General features: G+C 34.9%; 1 protein-coding gene across 3 annotated transcripts in view; it reads right to left on the bottom strand.

Moving 5' to 3' along the window:
- The window catches only part of LOC115209158, a 225,695-nt gene that overhangs the window by 53,977 nt on the left and 148,086 nt on the right, over positions 1-23,632 (bottom strand). For all 3 annotated transcript variants that reach the window (XR_004998189.1, XR_004998190.1, XM_029777384.2), the window contains exon 6: positions 17,438-17,665. Coding sequence is in view for 1 of the 3 variants with exons in the window: in XM_029777384.2 (XP_029633244.1) it covers positions 17,438-17,665 (228 nt within the window). In the remaining 2 variants the exon portion in view is untranslated. The remainder of the gene's footprint in view (positions 1-17,437; positions 17,666-23,632) is intronic.

Here is a 23,632-nt window from a genome sequence, read left to right as displayed (position 1 = left end):
TGACTGTACAATTGTGAGCTGAATACCTATAACCACTAAGCCATGCTTTCTTTACACATGCAAGTTTGAAATTCATTATTGCATAAATTAATTAATTTTGTAATTCCTTTAGTATTCAGATTACTCTATCAAATTCAATATTTATTAGTTTGTATTGTTTTGAATTAATGATGCATTATCTTGGAGCTTTGAGATTTCAATGATGTGATTTGTATATCATCATCATCATCGTTTAACGTCCGTTTTTCATGCTAGCATGGGTTGGACGGTTCAACTGGGGTCTGGGAAGCCAGAAGGCTGCGCCAGGCCCAGTCTGATCTGGCAGTGTTTCTACAGCTGGATGCCCTTCCTAACGCCAACCACTCCGTGAGTGTAGTGGGTGCTTTTTACGTGCCACCAGCATGGGGACCAGATGAGGCTGGCAACGGCCACAATTGGATGGTGCTTTTTTTTACGTGCCACCGGCACGGAGGTCAGTCAGTGTAGAGTAGGTGTAAGAGGCCAGGTTCTGACAGCTTCAATATTAAAACAGGTAGAGTATTTGAGCAGAATATGACCAGTTTAAATGCTAAATACTTATCAACAATCTTTCCATGGTAAGCAACAGTAATAAAACAAAAAAAAAAAACAAAAAAAATTCAGGTATGACTAACTTTAAAAAAATAATCTGTCAACGAAAGTATGAAACTATTTAAATAAATACCATTATTTTTAAAGTAAATATATAAACAGGTACCCTTATCCACAATGTTAAAACAACAATAGAAGAGACACATGGTTGCAACAGGTAGCGAGTATTTTTAAACTCCAACGGGATTTCTAATGAAAGTTGATTTACATCATCCCATGTCAAAGCTAGCAGTCAGAGAGAAGTCAGTGTGACTTGAAGTTTACCTAATTACTGCTAACAAGATTTACTGTTGTCATGTAAGATATGGAGGTAGTAACCAGGTGAAGCTGGCATTTTATTTACAAGGTGATCGGCGATCGCTACGCTTGGTACAAATCATAAAAAGAATACATATCTTATATATATATATATACACATATAAATACACACATATCTACATACACATACACACATATATATATATAGATACACTTGGTACAAATCATAAAAAGACTACATATTTTATATATACACACACACACACACATATATACATACACACACACATATATACACACACACACATATATATATATACACACACAGACAGGTATATACACAGATATATATACATATATTTATATACATATACACAGATATATATATATATATATATATATATATATACACATATTTATATACATATACACATATATATATATATATATATACACACATACACACACGTGTATATATATATATACACACACACAGATGTATATATAAATATACACACACATGTATATATACATATACACACACACGTGTGTGTATATATACATATATATATATATATATTTATATATATATATACACACACACACACGTGTGTGTGTATATATATAGTGATTTGTAATTAGAAAATTCCAACTACTACAGAATGACTTAGTGCGTAAAAATAAAATTACAATATACACACACACACACACACAAAGCTTTCTCTCTCGCATATGCTTATTACACACACACACACACACAGACAGACAGACAGACACACGACTTTCTGAATGTTCTTTTCCATTCACTTTTATTTACAATACAGGAACAACAAATACCCGAAACAAATCTTTGAAAAGAAAAGAAAAAAAAAAGAAAATGTAGTGAAGATACTCTAAGCAACACTTACCGGGTTTTTAGAGGGATTTCTTAGTTTTCTGCTAAAGCTATCCATAGAGTAAACGCCATAAATACAGTGAAGGAGAGACACTGTTCAGGACAGTAAGGGACAAAAGACTAAACAGCAGAAGGCACCAGGACCTCTGCTTACCATCTCAAGCCCTGATTGGTAAGTTGCTCACGCCTTCTATTTACCTGTCATTAATACTTCCTAGCAAGCAGTAGAGCAGTAAACTCACACCCACTCCCTTACCAACCAGCACTACCTTTCCATATTTCAGGCCACCTGATGATAGTCAGCCAGACAGCTAACCAACCAGCCAACCAGCCAACTTGGTGTATCAGTTTGATCAGCCAAGAAGGAAAAAAAAAGGTGTTTTTGTTTGATTTGCAAGTCTGTCTCCAGAGACAACCACCCCTTCACCACTACCTGTAGCTCATCTCCTCCCACCACCACTCCACTTGACCCAGGGTTAAAACTTCCAAAATAAACTGCTTTTTTTGTTTTTTAAATCATATTTTTTTTAAAATCAAGAGTGCAGATGGGTGCATGTAACGGACACAATAACACAGGGAAAACTTATTAATATTCAAATTTTTTGTAAAATATATAATTTCAAACATTATCAGAAGTCATGCTCTGCTTTTGTAGCCTTTTTTAAAATGCATATGCTTGTGTGTGTGTGTGTGTGTGTGTGTGTGTGTGTGCATGCAAGTACATGAGTTGAGAGCATTTATATATGTCTGTGATGTGTGTGTGTGTGTGTGCATGCATACATACATGTGACTTCACAGTAATAAGTTTGCTTCCCAGACACATGGTTCTGGGTTCAGTCCCACTGCATGGCACTTCAGACAAGGGTCCCCTGCTATAGCCTCATGCTGACCAAAACCTTGTGAGTGGATTTGGTGGATGGAAACTGAAAGAAGCCTGTTGTGTGTATGTGTGTGTGTGTGTGCACGTATGCATGTATCTGAGTGTGTGTCTGTCCTCCACCAATACTTGACAACTGCTGTTGGTTTGTTTACATTCTTGTAAGTTAGTGGTTCAAGAAAGGGAAACAGGATAAGTACCAGACTTTAAAAATAAGTACTGAGGTTGATACATTTGATTAAAACCTTTAGAGGCAGTGCCCCAGCATGGCTGCAATCCAATGACTGAAACAAACATAAGACACATTCAAATTATACCTACTAATAGGCATAGGAGTGGCTGTGTGGTCAGTAGCTTGCTTACGAACCACATGGTTACAGGTTCAGTCCCACTGCGTGGCACCTTGGGAAAGTGTCTTCTACTATAGCCTTGGGACGACCAAAGCTGTGTGAGTAGATTTGGTAGACGGAAACTGAAAGAAGCCTGCCGTATATATATATATGTGTATGTGTGTCTGTCCCCACCTCCAACATCGTTTGATAACCAATGCTGGTGTGTTTACGTCCCTGTAACTTAGCGGTTCGGCAAAAAGAGACTGATAGAATAAGTACTAGGCTTACAAAGAATAAGTCCTGGGGTTGATTTGCTCGACTAAAGGTGGTGCCCCAGCATGGCCACAGTCAAATGACTGAAAAGAGTAAATACCACATACATGGTGATGTTTAAATACCAAAAGGTGCAGTTTTTCATTGAGGAAAACTCAGATAATATTTCAGCGCCACATGAAATGAAATCACCCTAGAAGTGATCACGAGAGTAACTGATACCATATTTTGCTGTATTTGTGATACGTCAATGCTACACATTCATGTCACTTCCTAAACAAAATCACATGTACTAAGTATGTACAGATAGTGTATAAAGTATTTGCTGACCTGCAATGGTGTCACATAAGACATATATATATATATCTAATGTGTCCAAGGACTGTATCGTGTTAATATCTGTTTTGGCATAGATTTTATAGCTACATGCTCTTCCTAGAATTATACTCATGCACACATATGTATTCGCTCATGCAGACATACACTAAACGTGGAACCAGGTTGAGAAAAGAACAAGAAAGACTATAACAAAAGATAAAGTATTTAGTTGCTTGGATCATAAATTTTACTATGAGGGGGATGAACAGTGTAGATTTTAAGGAAAGTAAATTAGTGTAAGACAGTGATTAAATGCATAATGAAAAATTAACGATGATAAAGTGAAGATAGTTAATCATCATTATTATTCAGTGTCTGCTTTCTATGCTGGTATAGGTTAGATTGGTTTGACTGGAACTGGTAAGCCAATGAGCTGCACCAAGTTCCAGTCTCATTTCACATGGTTTCTATGGCTGGATGCTCTTCCTAATGCCAACCACTCTAAAAATGTAATGGGTACTTTTTATGTGCCAGTTACATGACACCAGCATCAGCTACAACTACGATTTCACTTAGCTAAGATATTTCATTATCATCACCATCATAAGTGGGAAGTGTAACCTCTCGAAAGAGCGGTCCTTCACTCCTGCTCCAGAGCGTCGGCTGCGGGGTCACTCCGAAAAGCTCTATCTGCGACGATTTCATCTCAGTCGGAGAGGGGCTTTCTCCGTCCGGGTTGCGGATCCATGGAATAAGCTGCCGGACGAGATAGTGAAGATGCCAACGACCGCTCGGTTCAAAGTCTCTCTTGACCAGAAATGGCCTGAACTCTTTGCATGAACACCCTCCCTGTACATAACTCCATGTCCCCCTACATGGCCTGCTTCTGCTTTTGAGCCAAAAAATTAACTTATCATCATCATCATCATCATCATCATTTAGCATCTGCCCTCCATGCTGATATTTCTAGCAGTCAATTTATGAAACACATATTGCGTGAAGACGTGTGGCTTAGCGGTTAGGGGTATTCGATTCATGAAGTTGTGAGTTCAATTCCTGGCTGTACCTTGTGTCCTTGAGCAAGACACTTTATTTCATGTTGCTCCAGTCCACTTAGCTGCCAAAAACAAGTTGTACATGTATTTCAAAGGGTTGGCTTTGTCACATTCTGTGTCTTGCTGAATCTCCTTCAGAACTACATTAAGGGTACACATGTCAGTGGAGTGCTCAGCCACTTTCACATTAATTTCACTAGCAGGCTGTTCCATCAATTGGATTAACTGGAACCTTTGATGTCATAAACTGATAAGTGCCAGTTATAAATATTGTGCTTGTGTGTATAAGAGACATTATTTAAAAATCAAATGACTCTCATGTAATTTTTTCAATCTCAAGATGAAATTTCTGTAAATAAATGGCACTGACTGCACATAGTGACCCAGACATACATAGATAAAAATTAGTTTTTTTTACAACTGTTGAAGGTAATTTTAAGATTGATTTTCACCAAATTGGATTTTTAAATGTAACGATAAGGAAATACATTTGAATCAGTAGGTAACAAGGCAACTTCTATGGTGGCTCAACCTACAAGAGGTAACAGCCAAATCTTTCTCAAATCACACTATTAAAAAAAAAAAAAGAAAAAAAACCAAGCTTCCGCACTTCATTGGATAATGTGGTTCTAGATACACTATGTCTATAAAATAGGATGGTCTCAACTGGAGCACCTTTCGACAAAGGTCTGCTCAATTAGAGCTAACTTGATAAGATTAAACAGCATATTACACCTCAATATACAAGAGGTAAGTAAGCACCAACTAGTGCCCACACACACTCAAAGAAAGAAAACCATGTTGAAGTTTATCACTATAAATTCCCAAAGGGTTGAAATGGTTTTGTTAGGAGTTACACTGACATTAGTTCTAGCAAGGGACCAATGACAGTTAATCTGCACACTACATAAAAAATATCAGAACTTAGAACTGCCAAACAGCCAATGTTTGATTAATCTAACTTAATCCTAGAGTAATACCAAAGGTTATTTTTTTTTAGTATGGCTACATGAAATTTTAGGAATTTGATAAGATTTGAACATTATTCGTAGAAAATTTGTTACCAGCAAATATCAACTATTGTGTTAAATAATCGATAAAACTCTAAAAGTTAGGTGCTTTGCTCAAAAGCAGAAGACAATGGTAATTTAAGATTTTAACCTCATTTTAGTACCTCGTTTATATAGTAAAACTGAGTATTTTTCTAATGACCTTCAGCTAAAACTATCAGCTGGAGTGCTATGTTGACATTCTTAAATACAATATTTACTTTACCAAATATTTACAAAGTTAAAAAACAAAGGGGCTGACTGAGTATTTTTTTTATTCTATAAAAAAAAAAAGCAATCTTGTTACCAGTACTTTTGATTGTAAAAGATGTGAAAACATTGTAATCTTCTCAATGAGACAAAAAATAGGAAAAAAATGAGGTGGCTCAATCAAGAATTGAAATAGTATTGCATACACAACATTTTGGAAACTCACTACCACTTTATAATCCAGGTTGAAATATAATTCAGCACAGAAGCAAAACAATCAAGTGGTTATGGCATAAAGATGCTGGTTCATAGGCTTTGGTTTTCCAATCCACTGCTAAAGTAAATGGATATTTAAGAAGTACATAAGTTACCTATCTGTTAGGAAGATATTCCAGATATTTGGGAATGTTGAGATGAGGTGTAATTTATCACATTACTTGGTGAATGTAATAAAATTGCATGTAAATTAAATAAAATCATTAAGATATGAATTTAAAATAATTTTTGGAGTAGGGAGACCAAGCCATATAGCTTTTATGATAAAAAAAAAAAAATTATTTGCTCATAAAAGCTTTACACTTATCTAGTTGGCAACTCACAGGCCAATTTATCATCATAGCTTTATCAGCCCCAGAAGGATAAAATACAAAGTATGTATCCTCAATTACAAAATATGCTTTTGTATCTAGTTAAAAGAAAATATAGTAGCGAAAATAGAATGTTCACAAAGTAGAAATTTAAAAAGAAAAACAAAATTTTAATTATCGTTGCCAACACACACGATTATGTAATCTATTGCATATGAAATCATTATTTTGTGAAGATAGTTGTGACTTTAGCGCTTTAAATATAATTATTTTTATTGCAACATGAATGACCAAAAGCAGTGTTTATCATAAAGGAAACCTGTGGTGATTGAAAATTGGTGGGGTTAGGTAAATTGCTATATGCAATAAGCAAATTTTCCTAATATTTTACAGAGGGAAGAGGACTGGAATTTGTCTATTTGAAAATCAATGCCATAAAAGATTCCTTCTCATGAACGGAGATTATCTCCCTTTGATTTGCTAGCTAGCATGAATTGTCTCATTCCAGTAATTCATTGAACCATGAAGGAAGCTTGCATGTGGTTACTCAATGTTATCTAAGACTATACTGGGTAATACTATATTAGTTAAATGAATACTAAAAAAAGAAGAATAAAGAGTTCAAGTAAAGATCATATCTGCTTAATCTATCAAACCAAAAGCTAAACAACTCAAACACAATAAGGGTCACACTAACACAACCTTCTCCTCTTTCTCCCTTCATTTTTCCAGGATATCAATAAACTTCATGCTTTCTACCATCTTCTTTCATTCCTTGTATTCCTATATTTTTTTCTTGGGGGGGGGCGGGGTTTGTGGTGATAATTGGTTCATTTATGATCATATCCATTAGAAGCAGAGTATTATGGTGTCACATTTTAAGTGACCAAACTACTTTCCTTTCCCACTTTTTAACAACAACAGAAGAGTTTTGTGGTTCACTGTTTCCTAACACTCATTAGTTGGGTGTGGATATGATTAAGATAATGAAATGTCATATTGTGTAGAACAAATTTTTATGAGGATGATTCTGGAACATATTCAGTAACTGTTTCTGATTGAGAAAGAAATAGTATTATTCTAACACAGTGGTTATCAACCAGGGTTCCGTGGAACCTTAGGGTTCCGCCAGTACAGTCCAGGGGTTCCGCAAGAAGTTACAAAACTGCTAAAATTGGCAGTAATTTTTAATTTTCCTGTGCAGATATGTGTGCATAAGACTATTAAGTTATTGCACAGGGGTTCCCCGAGCCAGTGGAATCTTTCCTTGGGGTTCCGCTCCAGCAAAAAGTTTGAAAAGCACTGTTCTAACATGTCAGATTTCACTGAAGCTACAAAGGATGTGATTGCTCTTTACACTCATGTCAACTCTCATCTAGCAGACCTATATTCAAAGGTATTCCAGACATGACCATCCTCTCCTATTTCAATATGCTGTATATCTATAAAATCCACATTACAGATATACAAAATCTATAATGTATATAATTTGTCCCCAAGTGAGTGATTTAGAAAAACTACTGGATATTTAATAACATATATATATCCACACTTATTTACATAACTGACACAAAAGATCTTTACAATCTATATCTTATCACTTATACAAACTTGCAAACTGCTTACATGTATGTGGGCACGTTGCATGTAGGCTTATAAGATAAGGAGAATACAAGGGCACATCAAAGGATGTTGAAGCCAGTTACAGAGCTGCCTTATACATACTCAAAGCAAATATATAATAAAGGAGTCTGTATGTGGTCACTTAACTTGCAAGAAATGGCAGCCAAATCACTCTCAAATCATACACTACCATCTTAAAAGAGGAAAGGATACATTGGATAAGGTAGTGTTGGATGCTTCTAAGGAGATGGAATGGTCATGGCTAGAATCTCTTAGATCATAGGCCTGTTCAATTGGATTGGCCTCAGGTTCAAAACCTACCTACCTACCTACTTACCAAGCTACCTATTTACTTACATACCTATCTGTTCCAAACTTGGTTCACCTACATATTACCTTTCTCTCATGTTTAGCCTTGACTCAGCCTCAATTGAGCATATCTATAATTAAAGGCATTTCAGCTATGGTTATTGGCTTTTTTAAAATTCATTCTAAACATCAACATGGTAATGTGTGATTTGAGGGAAACCTGGCTGCTATTTCTAGCAGGTCAAACAACAACTTAAAATCATTCACAAACTTATTTGAGGGACAAAGAGAAAACAAAAAATAACAGTAGCATAATACTTAAATCTGAAAACTAATTTACAAATGATAGTAATTAATAAAAGAATACAAAATGCTCCCGAGGGGATCCCTCCCACCACCACCACTAGCCATATTTTGTTGATATTTATAATCAATGTCATAATACTCCCTCTATTTCTATATAAATATACTAATCACTTTTAAATCTTGCTACCCGAGAATATGCTTTGCTAAAGAGGTCTAATAAGACTGAAACATGTTCATTACTTTCACCAGTTAGCTTTTAAGGACCAGGGCCAATCAGTGTTCATTGCCTATATTGTCTCCCAAAAAATTTGATCAATTGATCTTATTGGAGTCATCTGTCTTGCTTATTATCTTAAAATTTTAAACATTCCTCATAGGAGTATTTTTTTCTTCTACTAATTACTTGGATAATCTCGGTCATTTGAAGTGAGTCTCATGTATGTAATATAGTGAGTTTTCAGCTCATTATGTTACTTAAATGAGATCCTATCATATTTACACAAAGCAGTCGAAGCTGTGAAGATCTTTTATTTCCGTTTCACCACCAACAAAAAGTCATTGCTTTTCTCTTTCTCTCACACTATTTTTTGTCCTTTGTTCTCTTTCATATTTTTACTTTCATTATTAAAGCAGACAGTTAAAAATTGATCATATTTTTCTCTTGTTTATATGCTTCCTCTTTGTTTTGGGCAATTAACAAAACCTGTTCTTTGAAATGATGTTACTAATCAATCATGATAATAAGGAAGAAAAGAACAATAGCGGTGAGAAATGTGGAGGTGAAAAATGAAAATGAAAACAAAAACAAAAAAAAAAGCAAACAAAAACTGAAGGCGGTTTTAATAAAAGACAAATTTACTTGATTACATAAATCAGAAGTTAATCTTACATGTAATACATGTATATCTGCTATTAGTATCATAATCATCATCATCATTTCATTTTCATGTTTCCATGCTTATTTGTGTAAGTTAGACAAAACTTAGTCAAAGTAGATTTTTCATTGACTGGATGTTCTTCCACTCACCAATCCTCAACTGTTTTTATGTATGAAAACTGTTTCTATTTCCTCTAGTCTTTTGAACAACAAAGGGCCTGATGGCCAGGCATGCTTTTTCAAGATTGTAAACAAATGATACTATTTGTATGATGGTGACTTTTGTATTCAATTAGCATACATTTGTCATAAAAAAAAGGGAACACACAGACACATATATACAACAGGTTTCTTTCACTTTCTGTCAACCAATTTCTAAAACCAGCAGCTACACCGCCTTCAAATCACAGCTAACTATCAAATAAGGACACATTAGGCACTGTAGTCCCACATACCCTTAAAAGAAAAATAAAAAAAAAAAAAAAAAAAGAGATGGCCATAGCTGGAGTGCCTTTGATCAATAGATCTGCTTGTATTGGGGTTGACCTGGGCTAAAAACAAAACAATAACAACAGCAATGACTGATACAGAACTGATAATCTTTCAGATATGCAAAGTCCACAACTCCCAACAACATGCTAGTAAATGCCCTTGAGAAAGATATGATTGTCACGTAGTCACTATTTCAGTTTCCCTATAAACAAGTGGACTCTGCTTATATAAAACATTATTGATATCTTGTAATCTCGTGCATTAAGAGATTATGTTTGAACATGTCATTGATTGCATATAATATAGATGGAGTTATGGCTGCTGAGTGGTTAATAAATCTGCTTTGCAATTATGAGGTCTCTGGTTCGATTCTACTGCTTGGCATTTCAGCTAAGTGCTTTTACCACAGCTTCAGATCAGCCCAGGCCTTATGAGTGAACTTGGGTAGGCAGAAAATATATACAAACCTATCAGATATACAAGTACCTATCAGTACTCAAAGGTCCAGTCTTGTCAGACTGTCTTGCTGATTCTACTTGAAAATTACATTTAAGGGTACTTACTAATTCAATGAGTATGATTTAACAAGTGGGAGTACATATGCCAGTTGATTTAACAACTGGGAGCTCATATGCCAAAATTCGTAAGAGAGTTCATCTCACATACATACATACATCTACAAAATTAATATATGTTTATAAGGTTAAAAAATAAACTGATATTTTGTGATTGATCAGTAGTATAGGTTTCAATGAACTTGAAAGAAATTTGAACCCAAGTCAATTAATTAATTATAGGTCTGTTTAGTTGCTGCATCACACTGCAGTCACATCATTCTTAGGATCCTTACTATCATCATACCCCTCAAACAAATATTATATATAAAGCTTGCAGTGTTGCCAATAAATCCATAGTCAGACGGAAATATAGAATGTCATTGCCTTTTGATCAACAAACCCTCTCCATATCTGAACAGTGAGCCATATCTTTCAGCTGTCAAAGTTCTCTGCAGTTTGTTTGCTTTAATAACTAATTTACACAAGAACATAGTGTCTGGGTGCTGTTGTTATTACTGCTCCTACTACTAATAATAATAATCAGAGCAGGACTTGCCTAAGTAATCCTCCAGCTCCCTTCATCCGAGTCTTGTCTTATCACTTGTTAGCTATATTATCAGAATTGCAGGAAAACACCTGGCAACTAACTACACAGACATTAGAAATAGAATAATATTGGATGAAAAAAAACCCAGACATCTTGAACACAGACTTTTCAATACTCAAACAGGGAAACAAGTTATGTTATAACCTTCTGAATAGTATATAAGATATAGATATGTAGGTGATTTCATTAACCAGTAGCAGCAATTGTAGCTTGACTCAGCAAACAATGTGTAAACTGTTCTAGAAGATAAATGAGCCATATTACATGTTTATAATTTGTTTCTTGTTCCCACTCATCACTGTTAGTGTTTAAAAATAAATGTAACAAAAAGAGGATGGTGAACATAACAGGTCAACTGGAAATGAAGGAATACACTAAAGAATAAGTCTAAAAAGAAAAAACAAATGATTTTATACAAACATTGTTAAAACTGGCATCATTGAAATTTTCAGGTTAGTTTTTCTACTTAATTTTCTGATAGCTAGATTGATATTCCTCAAAGCTCAGGTAATACTGACAATGGAGTATTGCTTTCACATATGGGGAAGGGCTACTGTTGTGCACACATACAGATATTCTAGATTACATGCAGAAAAGGGACCACCCAACTTATGGGTACAAAGTCATTTACAGACACACTTCAGTCTCTGGTTCATAGGTGAGCTGTCAGCAGTCTCCTTTCTTCTACCTTTACCAGTGCTTTGACAGGTCTCTGCTTTGTAGCCGACTGGGCTCATACCACCCGTTGTCAAGTATTCCTGCCCCACTTGTCTTCCCTTATCATCACCTTTGTTGTATCCAACTCTCTCAGACCTTGAACAAATCACTATACGCAGCCCTTCCATCCAGGAACTTCAGCCCTCTAGAACTCCCTTCCTGCTAATATTTTTCCCAAGCATAGGTTCTATGAGGGCCTGCAATGGTTATGGATGTTGCCTCTTCTTCAAGACTCAGCAAGTGAGGGGAAAAAGAGGTATAAAGTGTCTGAATTTAGTAGATGAGACTGAAACTTAGAACTATGATCTCTTGCTTCAGTTCTTGAGCAGCCTTTCAAGAAACAAGTGATGTCCTCAAAATATAGCTATGAAAACAAATAGAATCAGGTAAATTTGCGACCCGATTCAAGCACCTCCTCCCCTACAGATCAGTGTCCAGCCATAAAAATAATCAAAAGAGGCAGGTGTCTATGTGGTTAAAGAATGTATTGCAATTTGGATGGTGGAAAATATAGTTAATAGACAAGTAAATAAGAGTTATGTAAATGTGGAACTTCGGCTTTAAATAAACCAGCAAATACAATATAAACTGTGTACAGGATAATCACTCCCTGATTGAATACAAGATTTTATGAACAAATACGTGTCACAGTTTGTATGTTAAGTATGTGGTTATGTCACAAGAAAACGTGACACAACCATACACATTTATTACCATTTAACATCTACTTTTTCAATGCTTCTATGAGTGGGATGTTTTGTTTATGCTCTTTGTTCCATAAAGTAAACTGGTGGCAGTAGTTTTGCGTGGTGAGCTCAAAAGTAAGAGACTATGAACCTCACAAGCACACACACAAATACATAGATGTACATGAATGTATGCAGATACATAATTTTACAACTTTTTTTTTCCCCACCCAGTGGCTGTGTGGTAAGTAGCTTGCTAACAAACCACGTGGTTCCTGGTTCAGTCCCATTGCGTGGCACCTTGGGCAAGTGTCTTCTACTCTAGCCTCAGGCCAACCAAAGCCTTGTGAGTGGATTTGGTGGACGGAAACTGAAAGAAGCCTGTCGCGTATATATATATATATGTTTGTATGTCTGTGTTTATCCCCCCAGCATCGCTTGACAACCGATGCTGGTGTGTTTACGTCCCCGTAACTTAGCGGTTCGGCAAAAGTGACTGATAGAATAAGTACTAGGCTTACAAAGAATAAGTCCTGGGGTTGATTTGCTTGACTAAAAGGCGGTGCTCTAGCGTGGCCAAAGTCAAATGACTGAAATAATTAAAAGAATAAAGAGTATACGAAGGTGACATGGTTTTTATTCACTGGCTCAGTTTTTTTCTTTTAGTCAACCAGAAGCTCTTTTTGCAGCTAATTACTTGACTACAAAAGTAAGATTAGGGCTCTTGTTTCTCCCTTTGTCAGCTCAGTAAGCATAATATACCTCGATCCAGAATCAACAAAACTTTTTTTTTTCTCCCATCATATACATCAATTTACTGGGTTAATGGATAAGATGCACTTCTCTATGTAATAGCATCATATTAATGAAAAGAATAGATAATTATCATTGATTGTGCGTTAAGTGTACCTGAATATGTTATAAGGTTATGTTTTTACATGTTTGTATACAGCTGTTGGTATTAATAGAGGTACATGAGAATATTTGAAGTTTGTTGATATTATTTAAATCATCATCATTCTTTAACATTCATTTTCCATGCTGGCATGGGTTGGACAGCTAGCTCTGGCCAAACCGACTGACCCATGCCAGCATGGAAAACGGATGTTAAAAGATGATGATGATATTTATGATGATTATGATGGTGAAATTTCCTTTTCCCTATGGTCTTCCTCTTATGTTTTATTTGGATAACAGTCTGTTTTACAATCTAAATTCAAATCTGGTTTTAGCAGATGTTACCTCACAACCTTCTGGAGTTGATAAAGTAAAGTACCAGACAACTACTGAAATCAATATAACCAACTGTAACTCTCCATCAATATGTGGTCCTATGCCAATGTTAGAAATCAACATTAGTGGTACTCAAAGAGGAGAATCGGCAGACATTTTAGAGTGTCAGACAAAAAGCTTTGCAGTATTTGTTCCAGCTGTTTATTTTTTAACCTTTTCAATACCAACCCGGCTGAAACCGCCTCTGGCTCTGTAGTACAAATGCTTTGTTTTCACAAGTTTTCAATTAAAATCTTCCACCAAACTTTAGTCATGATTTGTTCTCAACCCTACCTTAATGATAACTAAATTATTTTACTAAATTCTTGGTTATATTTAAAATCAATTGAGAGAAACACAGAGGATTTCAAAATAAATAAATACGGTAATGAAAGGGTTAAGTTCAAATCCTACCAAAGTTACTTTTAGCCTTTCAATCTTTCAAGAGTTGCTAAACCAAACGCCAGTCTAAATATTAGGTTGATACAATCAATTGTTCCCTTCCTGCAAAATGTTTGACCTTGCACCTAAATTTTAAAAAGTGATTATTATTTGAGGTAGAAAGCTGTATTTAGCTTGATCCTTTTCACATTCTGAGTTCAAACCTCAAAGTTAAATTTCTCTTTCATCCCACTTAGAACAAAAGGTCAATGAAACAAGTAGTAATAATGAACTAGGTTACATTCAACCAGCCATATCTCTACCTTTACTATTGTTTCCCCCCTTGTTATTTTTGCTACTATTATTACAACCATTGTCACCTTCAACCAGCATCATTATGAATATCATTATTACTATTATTATTATTATTATTGTGGTAAAATGCTTAGTGGCATTTTGTCTGCCTTTATGTTCTGAGTTCAAATGCTACTGAGGTCAACTTTGCTTTTAATACTTTCAGGGTCGATAAAATAAATACCAGTTGAACTCTGGGGTCAATGTAATCGATTTAACCGCCTCCAGCCCAAAACTGCCGGCCTTGTGTCAAAATTTGAAATTATTACTAATATCATTATTATTATCACCACCATCAATAATAAAGACAACGAAAATTACCTAAGACTTCGATTGACATTTTCTACTCAATAGTTATAGACAAACACTGCACTTAATATCTAATATGCTTAATTAGAGAGTATATTGCATAACTGATATTAAATAACAATGAAAATCCAGCATACACTGATGAAGTGTGAGTGAAAGTTAACAATCAACCTTTCCCTCTCACACACTCCAACTAATCAAGCAACCAGTGAACTAAACTAACTCTGCAATGAATACAAACATAACATCAAAAAAAGTCCCATACAATTCCTTATTGACACTGTTTGCCGAATGACATCTAACTATGATCTATAATTGTCCAGTAATGTATACAGAGATACATATTTTTTTTATTTTTGAAGGGGAGCAATATATACATAAACTTAAGATTAAGAACATTGCACTCGAGTCCAAAAGTTTTCAAGGAAATAACACCTTAAAATCAATAACCTTGATTTAAGAGACAGCAATGGTAATGAAAAAATATAAAAAAAAGTCTACCATAAACTGTTATTCAACTCTTAATTGCTAATATTGGCTCAGAAAGGGGAGCAAGGAGGAAATTATGATGGGGTACTCTCCTCAAACACCCTATACTGTATAATTTGGATGGGATTGTTTTATATGAGTCTAAGTAAATAGCTTTCAGTAGTGGAGAACTTTTGTGGCAAGCAAATATTTTATTAAGCAATGTATGTTTGTTTGAAAAGCAAATCATTTATACATATACACACACACATATATATATATATATATATATATATATATATATATATCATTTGTTCATTCTTTAAGCATCCATTTTCCATACTATCATGAATTGAATTATATAACAAAAATACTTAAAAATAATGAAGAGAAGAAGAATGTTAGAACAAGAAGAACAAGCAAAAAAAGTTATCGAGGTAAAAGAAGTTTGGATTATAGTTTTTCTAGTAAACACTAGTAAATATTTGATGTTCTTATTCTGTGATATTTTCTAAAGCAGACACAATAAAAATCTATACCAAGAGTAAAAGAATAGAGTGCCTAAAAATGAAGGAAAGAAATAATGGAAAATAGCAAATCCAAAATGGTCCGGGGGGATTATTATACCTATTATGATATGGTTCACTAGTTATGAATACCTGAGTAAATGTTGGATTGGGGTTTAATAGAGGTTTATGCAAATAAAATACTTGACCTGAGCTTGTGTGTATAAACGAATTAAGTTTATTGAGAACATTTTTATTTGTAATATCAATTTGTAAATATTTTCCTAGGCCTCCTCTTGTTGAAAAAAAAAACTGTATTAATCAATAATCAACTGCAATAATTACAAAAGTGTAATTGATTATTGATTACAAAATTTACAATGAAAATAATTACATTGGTGGTAATAATAATGTTCTAAATTCACTCAGTTGTTTGGTATACAAATATGTTAGTATCATGGAATAGTTCAGGGGTGACTTACACTAAGTTTCTTGTAAGATTTTTTTTCTACAGGAAGATTTTAGTTCAGCACTGCAAACTAAAAGTATTGATCAACTATATATGCCCCCAACTCTTCTTAATGTCATCTACTGTTCCTATCCTTATAGCTAGTCTGATTTAGCCATTAAGTGTTAAATATCATTTTCACCCCCTTATTACAGTTAAGCATAGAAATATAAATTGCTGATCTTATATCCTTTATTATATTAGTAGTGACAGAAAGAGCCAGAAAAAGACCAAAGTGATATTGGGAGAAAAGCTATTGCACCTCATGCTTTTCTGTTCTGAGTTCAAATCCTGTTTGGATTGAATCTGACTTCTATTCCTTTCTACAAAACTTACATAAAAAAAAAAAAATGAAGTGATGTAATGATGTTGATTCAAACAGCTGTATCTCACCACCTATAAAATTGTAACTATGTGGCAATATCTTAGAAATCATTATATATAACTGTGTCCATTCTCTTGTGCAGGTTTGAAGTAAGATTACAGAAAGAGGGTATCTATTATGGTTAAGAAGAATTTAATTTAGATTGATAATTCAGGCATTAGAGAGTTAAAAAAGGGTTTGTAGTTTTCAGATCCTTTTAATATTCTGGTAAGTTGTTTAGTTGACAGATAGAAACTGAATTTACCAATTTTGCTACCCTCTCTCTTTCTTTCGGAGAGGCACTGAGCAGCTATACACACATATACACACACGTCAGTAACTTCCACCTACCAAATTCAATCACAAAGCTCCGGTCGGCTTGGGGCTATAGTGGAAGACACCTACCCAAAGTGCCACGCAGTGGGACTGAACCCGAAACCATGTAGTTAGGAAGCAAGCTCCCTAACCACATAGCCATGCCCGCGCCTACCATTTAACAAAAACTAGTGTTCTCAACATACATTGAGATCAGTTCTTTCCTCAAATGAAAAAATTATTTCCACCTGAGAATAAGAGGGAAAAAAAAACTATAAAGGTGTTAGCAAGCAAATACATACCTTCTTAGAGATAATTGCTTGTTCTAAACGACACTGCCACTCAAGCGACTGTAACCAAATTGTATGCCATCTTTTCTCCAGGTTGTGGCTGACATCATGGAGTGATTCTGGAAAGGTGATAGATTGTTCATGAAGCTTTTCTTCATTTTTTCCATTTTGAAGGCATTCACCAAGCTTAAGTACTGCTGAAACCACTCTCAAATGGGATTCTATATCCTTTTGCAATATCTGAAGAGAAATAAAACCAAGAAAAATATTTAAATATAGTTTTAAAACGGTTGAAAAGAATACAGGAAAATAAATTTTATACAACATTTGATTCAAATTTATATACTCATAAATTCTCATGTGTCTCTATAAATAGTGTTTTCAAATTTTGGCACAAGGCCAGCAATTTGAGGAGGGATAAGTCAATTAGATTGACCCAACTAGTACTTATTTTATTGATCCTGAAAGAGATGAAAGGCAAAGTCAACCATGGCAGCATTTGAACTCAGGAATTGAAAAAGTCTTTTACGTTTCGAGCCTACGTTCATCTACAGAAAGGGACACAGAAAAAAACAAGGAGAGAAACAAGGAGAGAAAAAAAATGTGTGTAGTGGCTACCGATCTATCATGGTGATATATATACACACACACACACACAACGGGCTTCTTTTAGTTTCCGTCCACCAAACCCACTCACAAGGCTTTGGTCGGCCCGAGGCTATAGTAGAAGACACTTACCCAAGGTGCCACGCAGTAGAACTGAACCATGTGGTTGGTAAACATGATTATTTGTTTTTTGGATTATACTGAATTAATTAAAACAACCTGCATTTTAATTAATTTTCAGTATATATTAATATTCAATTAATTTCCAGAGACTCTAGATGAATTTAGTAAAACACTTGAAGCTGTAATGTATTGATGTCTGTTGCTGATTAGACTCAGGTCAGTCTGATTGACTTGGCTTATGATTAAATATTGGGTGATCCCATAAATAATGTGGTTTTTCCATTGCATGAACTAAAAATAATGTGGCTTTTCCATTGCATGAACTAAAAGTCAGAAGCAGATGGGATAAACTACCTGCATCTACTTGCTATAAAAGTGGGTTGTAACTTTACCTTGTACTTATTCTTAGTGCAAGTTTTGAAGAGTGCAGTTCGATTGTAACAGTTATTTTTTCAAAGCTATAATGGAAGTGACAAAGGGGCATATTTTGCTTTATGAGTTCAATAAAGTCAACAACGCAATGGAAAGTGGGAGGAATATTAATGAAGTATATGGGGATCGGACAATAAGCGTAAGCCAGTGTCAATGGTGGTTCCAGAAATTCCAAGCTGGAAACTACAGCCTAGAAAGTGAGCCTTGTCCTGAAAGATCTGTAGAGCTTCACAAGGACGTACTGCAAACCCTGGTACAAACAGAATCTGTAGGGTGTATTAATTTGAGAGAGATTCTAATTATAATTCAAATATGAGTACTTCAAGACGGGTGGTAATAGGTGGGTTGGTATTAAAAGGGTTACATTAAACCACTCTAGGATTCTTCCAATGAAATTAAATTTTATCAAATATATATTTATCCAAAGTATCAAAATCAGAATATTTGAGATTCTATCATTTAGTAGTTTTTCTAGCAAGCATGTCAGTAGCACTACACTGACACTGACATTCAACAACAGACTACATGTGTGTGTGTTTGTGTACATACACATACATATATACAGGCATTAAGTCAATGTTAAGTTGAACTGATCTCGTTAAGTAAGTGTCCTAATCTAATACTGATGCAGGGCAAAAAAAAAAAAAAAAGAAAAGCCTAAAAGAAAAGAAAAAAAAAAGAGAAATTCAGAGAAATAAAATAACCTTGATCCATATAATATTTTAAGAATAAATGCCCCCCCCCCCCCCTGTTAATAAGTGGAGATACAATACCTCTATGATCTGATAGGATAATTTTTAAGTAGATGAGAATTAAATACAAAAGTAATCATATTATTAAGCAAGTCTTACTAATTATTCTGCTTCAGTTCTCCAAGACAAAAAAAAATTAAAAAAATAATATAAATAAAATAAAATATCATATGCTGTCAGTAGAATAAAATGTATCACAAATATTTCAAACATTGGAAAATATTTGTAAAAAAAATCTAAACTGGAGACAAGAAAGATGATGTAAGATGGATGAAGATGTCTTTAGAAAAGAATAAAATGCAGGAAGATTTCAATTAAAGCTAGTTTAGAATTTAGAAATTTAGGCAGCCTTGTAGTTGAAGTATTAGTGTATATGAATAATAAAGGACTTCACTTAGACACACTCCCGTCTCAGGCAGACAAGCATGCTGTCTCCTTGCTCTGTCTTTTCTACAGCTATTATAATGGACTCTGCTACTTGGAGCTGGCTAAGCTTATGCTATCTACACTCAAGAATTTTTGACCATATGTCTTTCCTCCTCTTATATCACCTTTGTTGTGTCCAACTCACCTATGCTCTGCATCATCATCAATTAACGTCTGCTTTCCATGCTGGCATGGGTAGGATGGTTTAACATGGTTTTAAGGCAGCGAGTTGGCAGAAATGTTAGCACGCTGGGCGAAATGCGTAGCCGTATTTCGTCTGCCGTTACGTTCTGAGTTCAAATACCGCCGAGGTCGACTTTGCCTTTCATCCTTTCGGGGTCGATAAATTAAGTACCAGTTATGCACTGGGGTTGACATAATCGACTTAATCCCTATGTCTGTCCTTGTTTGTCCCCTCTATGTTTGGCCCCTTGTAGGTAATAAAGAAATAGGTTTAACATGGAGCTGGCCAGACTCCAATTGTCTGTCGTGGCATGGTTGCTATGGCCGGATGCCCTTCCTAATGCCAACCACTTAAAGTATGCTGGATGCTTTTTACATGCCATTGGAATGGGTGCATTTGTGCAGCACCGGCATGGGTGCTTCTAATGTGGGACCTGAGGGGACAGGCCTGCATGTGTGAAAGACAGCAATTTTACTTAGTACTAATTGTTATATTTAGTCCTTTCTTGCTAAAATATCATACCTGGTCATGCCTTTAGTAGTTTCTCCCTGATCATACTTTTTGACTTAAAAAAGGAACATCACTGATATCTATCTCAACTAAGAGAGCCCAAGAAGAGGCTCCAGATTCAGAAAAAAAGAAAATGAAAACAAAATTAAATGTTGTATAAATTAAACTGATGTTTGTGTTGTTATACAGAGGGTAGCTATGCAACTGTTCATTGGCCGAGAAATGCACTTTATCAGGGCTGACTTGGGGTTAAACAACACTATAATTAGCTATAGAGAAAGAACAAAAATCATCCCTTTTTTTTTTTTTTTTTTTTTAATTACACATTTAATTTTCCCCACACCAATTCCACCACTTTGGCATAGGTTGGGCTAGTTGACTGTAGTGAAATTTGAATTCAGGCTTCAGAGAGCCAGAACAAATACCATGACATGTTTCAGCCAGTGCTTTAATGACTTGGCCCATTTGCTGTCTCCCAACTGACACTTGATAGATCCCTAAATAACAACTATATAATTTGTTTTTCTCGAAATTAATCATTTGCCTGGTTAAAAAAAAAAGCAAAAAAAAAAAAAAAAAAAAAAACCAACAAAAAAAGAGCATATAGAAAAGAAAGAAAAATTTTATTAGCTCGTTAACTTGCAGCAAATTTTCCCTTTCCCCACCCCTTAATCTTATCCATTAATGATGCCGCATTACATTCATGCTGATTTTAAAGCTCGTATTACTGCAGTTGTAAAGTTTTGGGAGTAAATGGCACTGGTACTATTATCCATAGTGTATGACTCAAGCCTGTGAGTACAGGTGTACAAAATATAGCTATCTGCATATAGTCCACCAGAACTGTATACACACACAATCATATATGTGTGTATATATATATATATATATATATATATATATATATATATATATCTGAAGTCAGGACGCCATGATAGATCGTTAGCTCCTATATGCATTTTTTCTCTCCTTGTTTTTTTTTTCTGTGTATCTTTCTGTCGAAGAGCGTAGGCTCGAAACGTAAAAGACTTTTTCTATTCCTGAGCGCTATACTAATACATTTGTTTGTTTGTACTCCACCTGCCTTCGTCTTTTGTTTATTTTCGTAAACTTTCCCTTTATATATATATATATTATATATATATATATATATAGATACATATATATATATACGTGTTTGTATGTACATTTGTGTATATGTAAAGGTATGTACATGTTTATGTAGAGATATGTGTTATATATAACATACATACATACATATACATTTTTTTTCTGTGTATCTTTCTGTCGAAGAGCGTAGGCTCGAAACGTAAAAGACTTTTTCTATTCCTGAGCGCTATACTAATACATTTGTTTGTTTGTACTCCACCTGCCTTCGTCGTTTATTTTCATAAAATATATATATATATATATAATATATATATATAATGGCAAGCACACAAAATTCAAGTGTGCACAATGTACTAACGTAGATATATGCAGGTGTAAAGAGAATAAAGCGAATACACATGTGTTAAAGACTATTGAAAGCTATGGGATTGTATACGAGCAACAATTCAACAACAGGTGTTCACCAATGCAGAAACATGGATACGCACAATCTAACAAAGGGTGTAATTCATGGATAGAAAACCTTGGTCTGACTTGGTGATAAACAACAACAGCAGATATGCAAGAGACATGTACATACATATGTTATGCTAATAAATATACTCTTTTACTCGTTTCAGTCATTTTACTGCGGCCATGCTGGAGCACCACCTTTAGTCGAGCAAATCGACCCCGGGACTTATTCTTTGTAAGCCTAGTACTTATTCTATCGGTCTCTTCTGCCAAACCGCTAAGTGACGGGGATGTAAATGCACCAGCATCGGTTGTCAAGTGATGTTGGGGGACAAACGCAGACACACAAACATATACACACACATACATATTCATATATATGATGGGCTTCTTTTAGTTTCCGTCTACCAAATCCACTCACAAGGCTTTGGTTGGCCCAAGGTTATAGTAGATGACACTTGCCCAAGGTGCAACGCAATGGGACTGAACCCGGAACCATGTGGTTGGCAAGTAAGCTACTTACCACACAGCCACTTCTGCGCCTATATGCACAGATTAATTAATTTCAATTAAGGAAATAGGTTTGCTTGAGAGGTAACAGAGTAAGTTTTTAGTTTTAAAAGTAAAATATAAAAGATTAAAATGTTCAAATGAAGATAACAAAATGGATTGTTGAGAAAAAATAGTGAGGAAGAGAGAGAGAGAGAGAGAGAGGTGGGGCAAGAAAATAGGTGAGCGATAGATAATGAAACATTGGAGCAAAATAATGGGGGGACAAATATCAGCTTATTTGATTTCAAAATGCTAAATTTAAATAAGGAGCTGAATATTAGATAGGGGCTGGGAAGAGAAATAGAGATGTTAAGAAAAATAGGAAGTGAAGTGAAGTTATGAAAAACAAGAATTAAAAAAAAAGGGTTAAAAGTGATCACAGTAAAAAGAGGAGGGGATATTTGCAGAACACCAAGAACAGGATCAATAAGTTAGGTAAGGTAGTAGAGGAGCAAGAAATCAAATATTGATAGAGTGATGATGATTGGGGTGGTAGGACAAAGGCCAAGGAAAGGGTAGTAATAGTGAGGGTGGAGTTTGTTTTGAGCGGGGAGAGAAGTTGCAATGATGAGGAAAAGAGTTGGGGCAGTAAGGGATGGTAGTGCCTGAAAGAGAGTAATATTGGTAGTGGAATGATGATTATGTAGAGAGACGGGAAGGATGGTAGTGATTATAATAAGAGGATGATGGTGATGATGGCAAGGTATATTAAACTAATAGGTGTTTGTAGGGGATGTTAGCAACTGGAGAGAGAGTGATGATGATGATGCTAATGATAGCAGTTATAAAGATCAATTTATAAAGGGAAACCTATTTCAATTAAATTTTCATTCAGATAAAGAAGAGCCTTAAAGAGGAGTTAATCTAGCCCATAATAAAACTCTTAATTCCACTACCCACCACCCTTACAAAGCTTATGTTGTGTAATCTGTGTAGGAGTGAGTAGATCAGGATAGTGATAAATTTATTAGCATTATGTACTAATTTTTTTTACTAACCTACTTGTGAACTTGAGATTTTCTGTTTGAGTAAGGAAGAAATCCATGATTATATAAACTT

Source organism: Octopus sinensis, linkage group LG3 (assembly GCF_006345805.1).
Source record: "Octopus sinensis linkage group LG3, ASM634580v1, whole genome shotgun sequence".
Lineage (NCBI taxonomy): Eukaryota > Metazoa > Mollusca > Cephalopoda > Octopoda > Octopodidae > Octopus > Octopus sinensis.
Note: the sequence above shows the minus strand (reverse complement) of the source record. Positions and strands in the feature narration are given on the sequence as shown.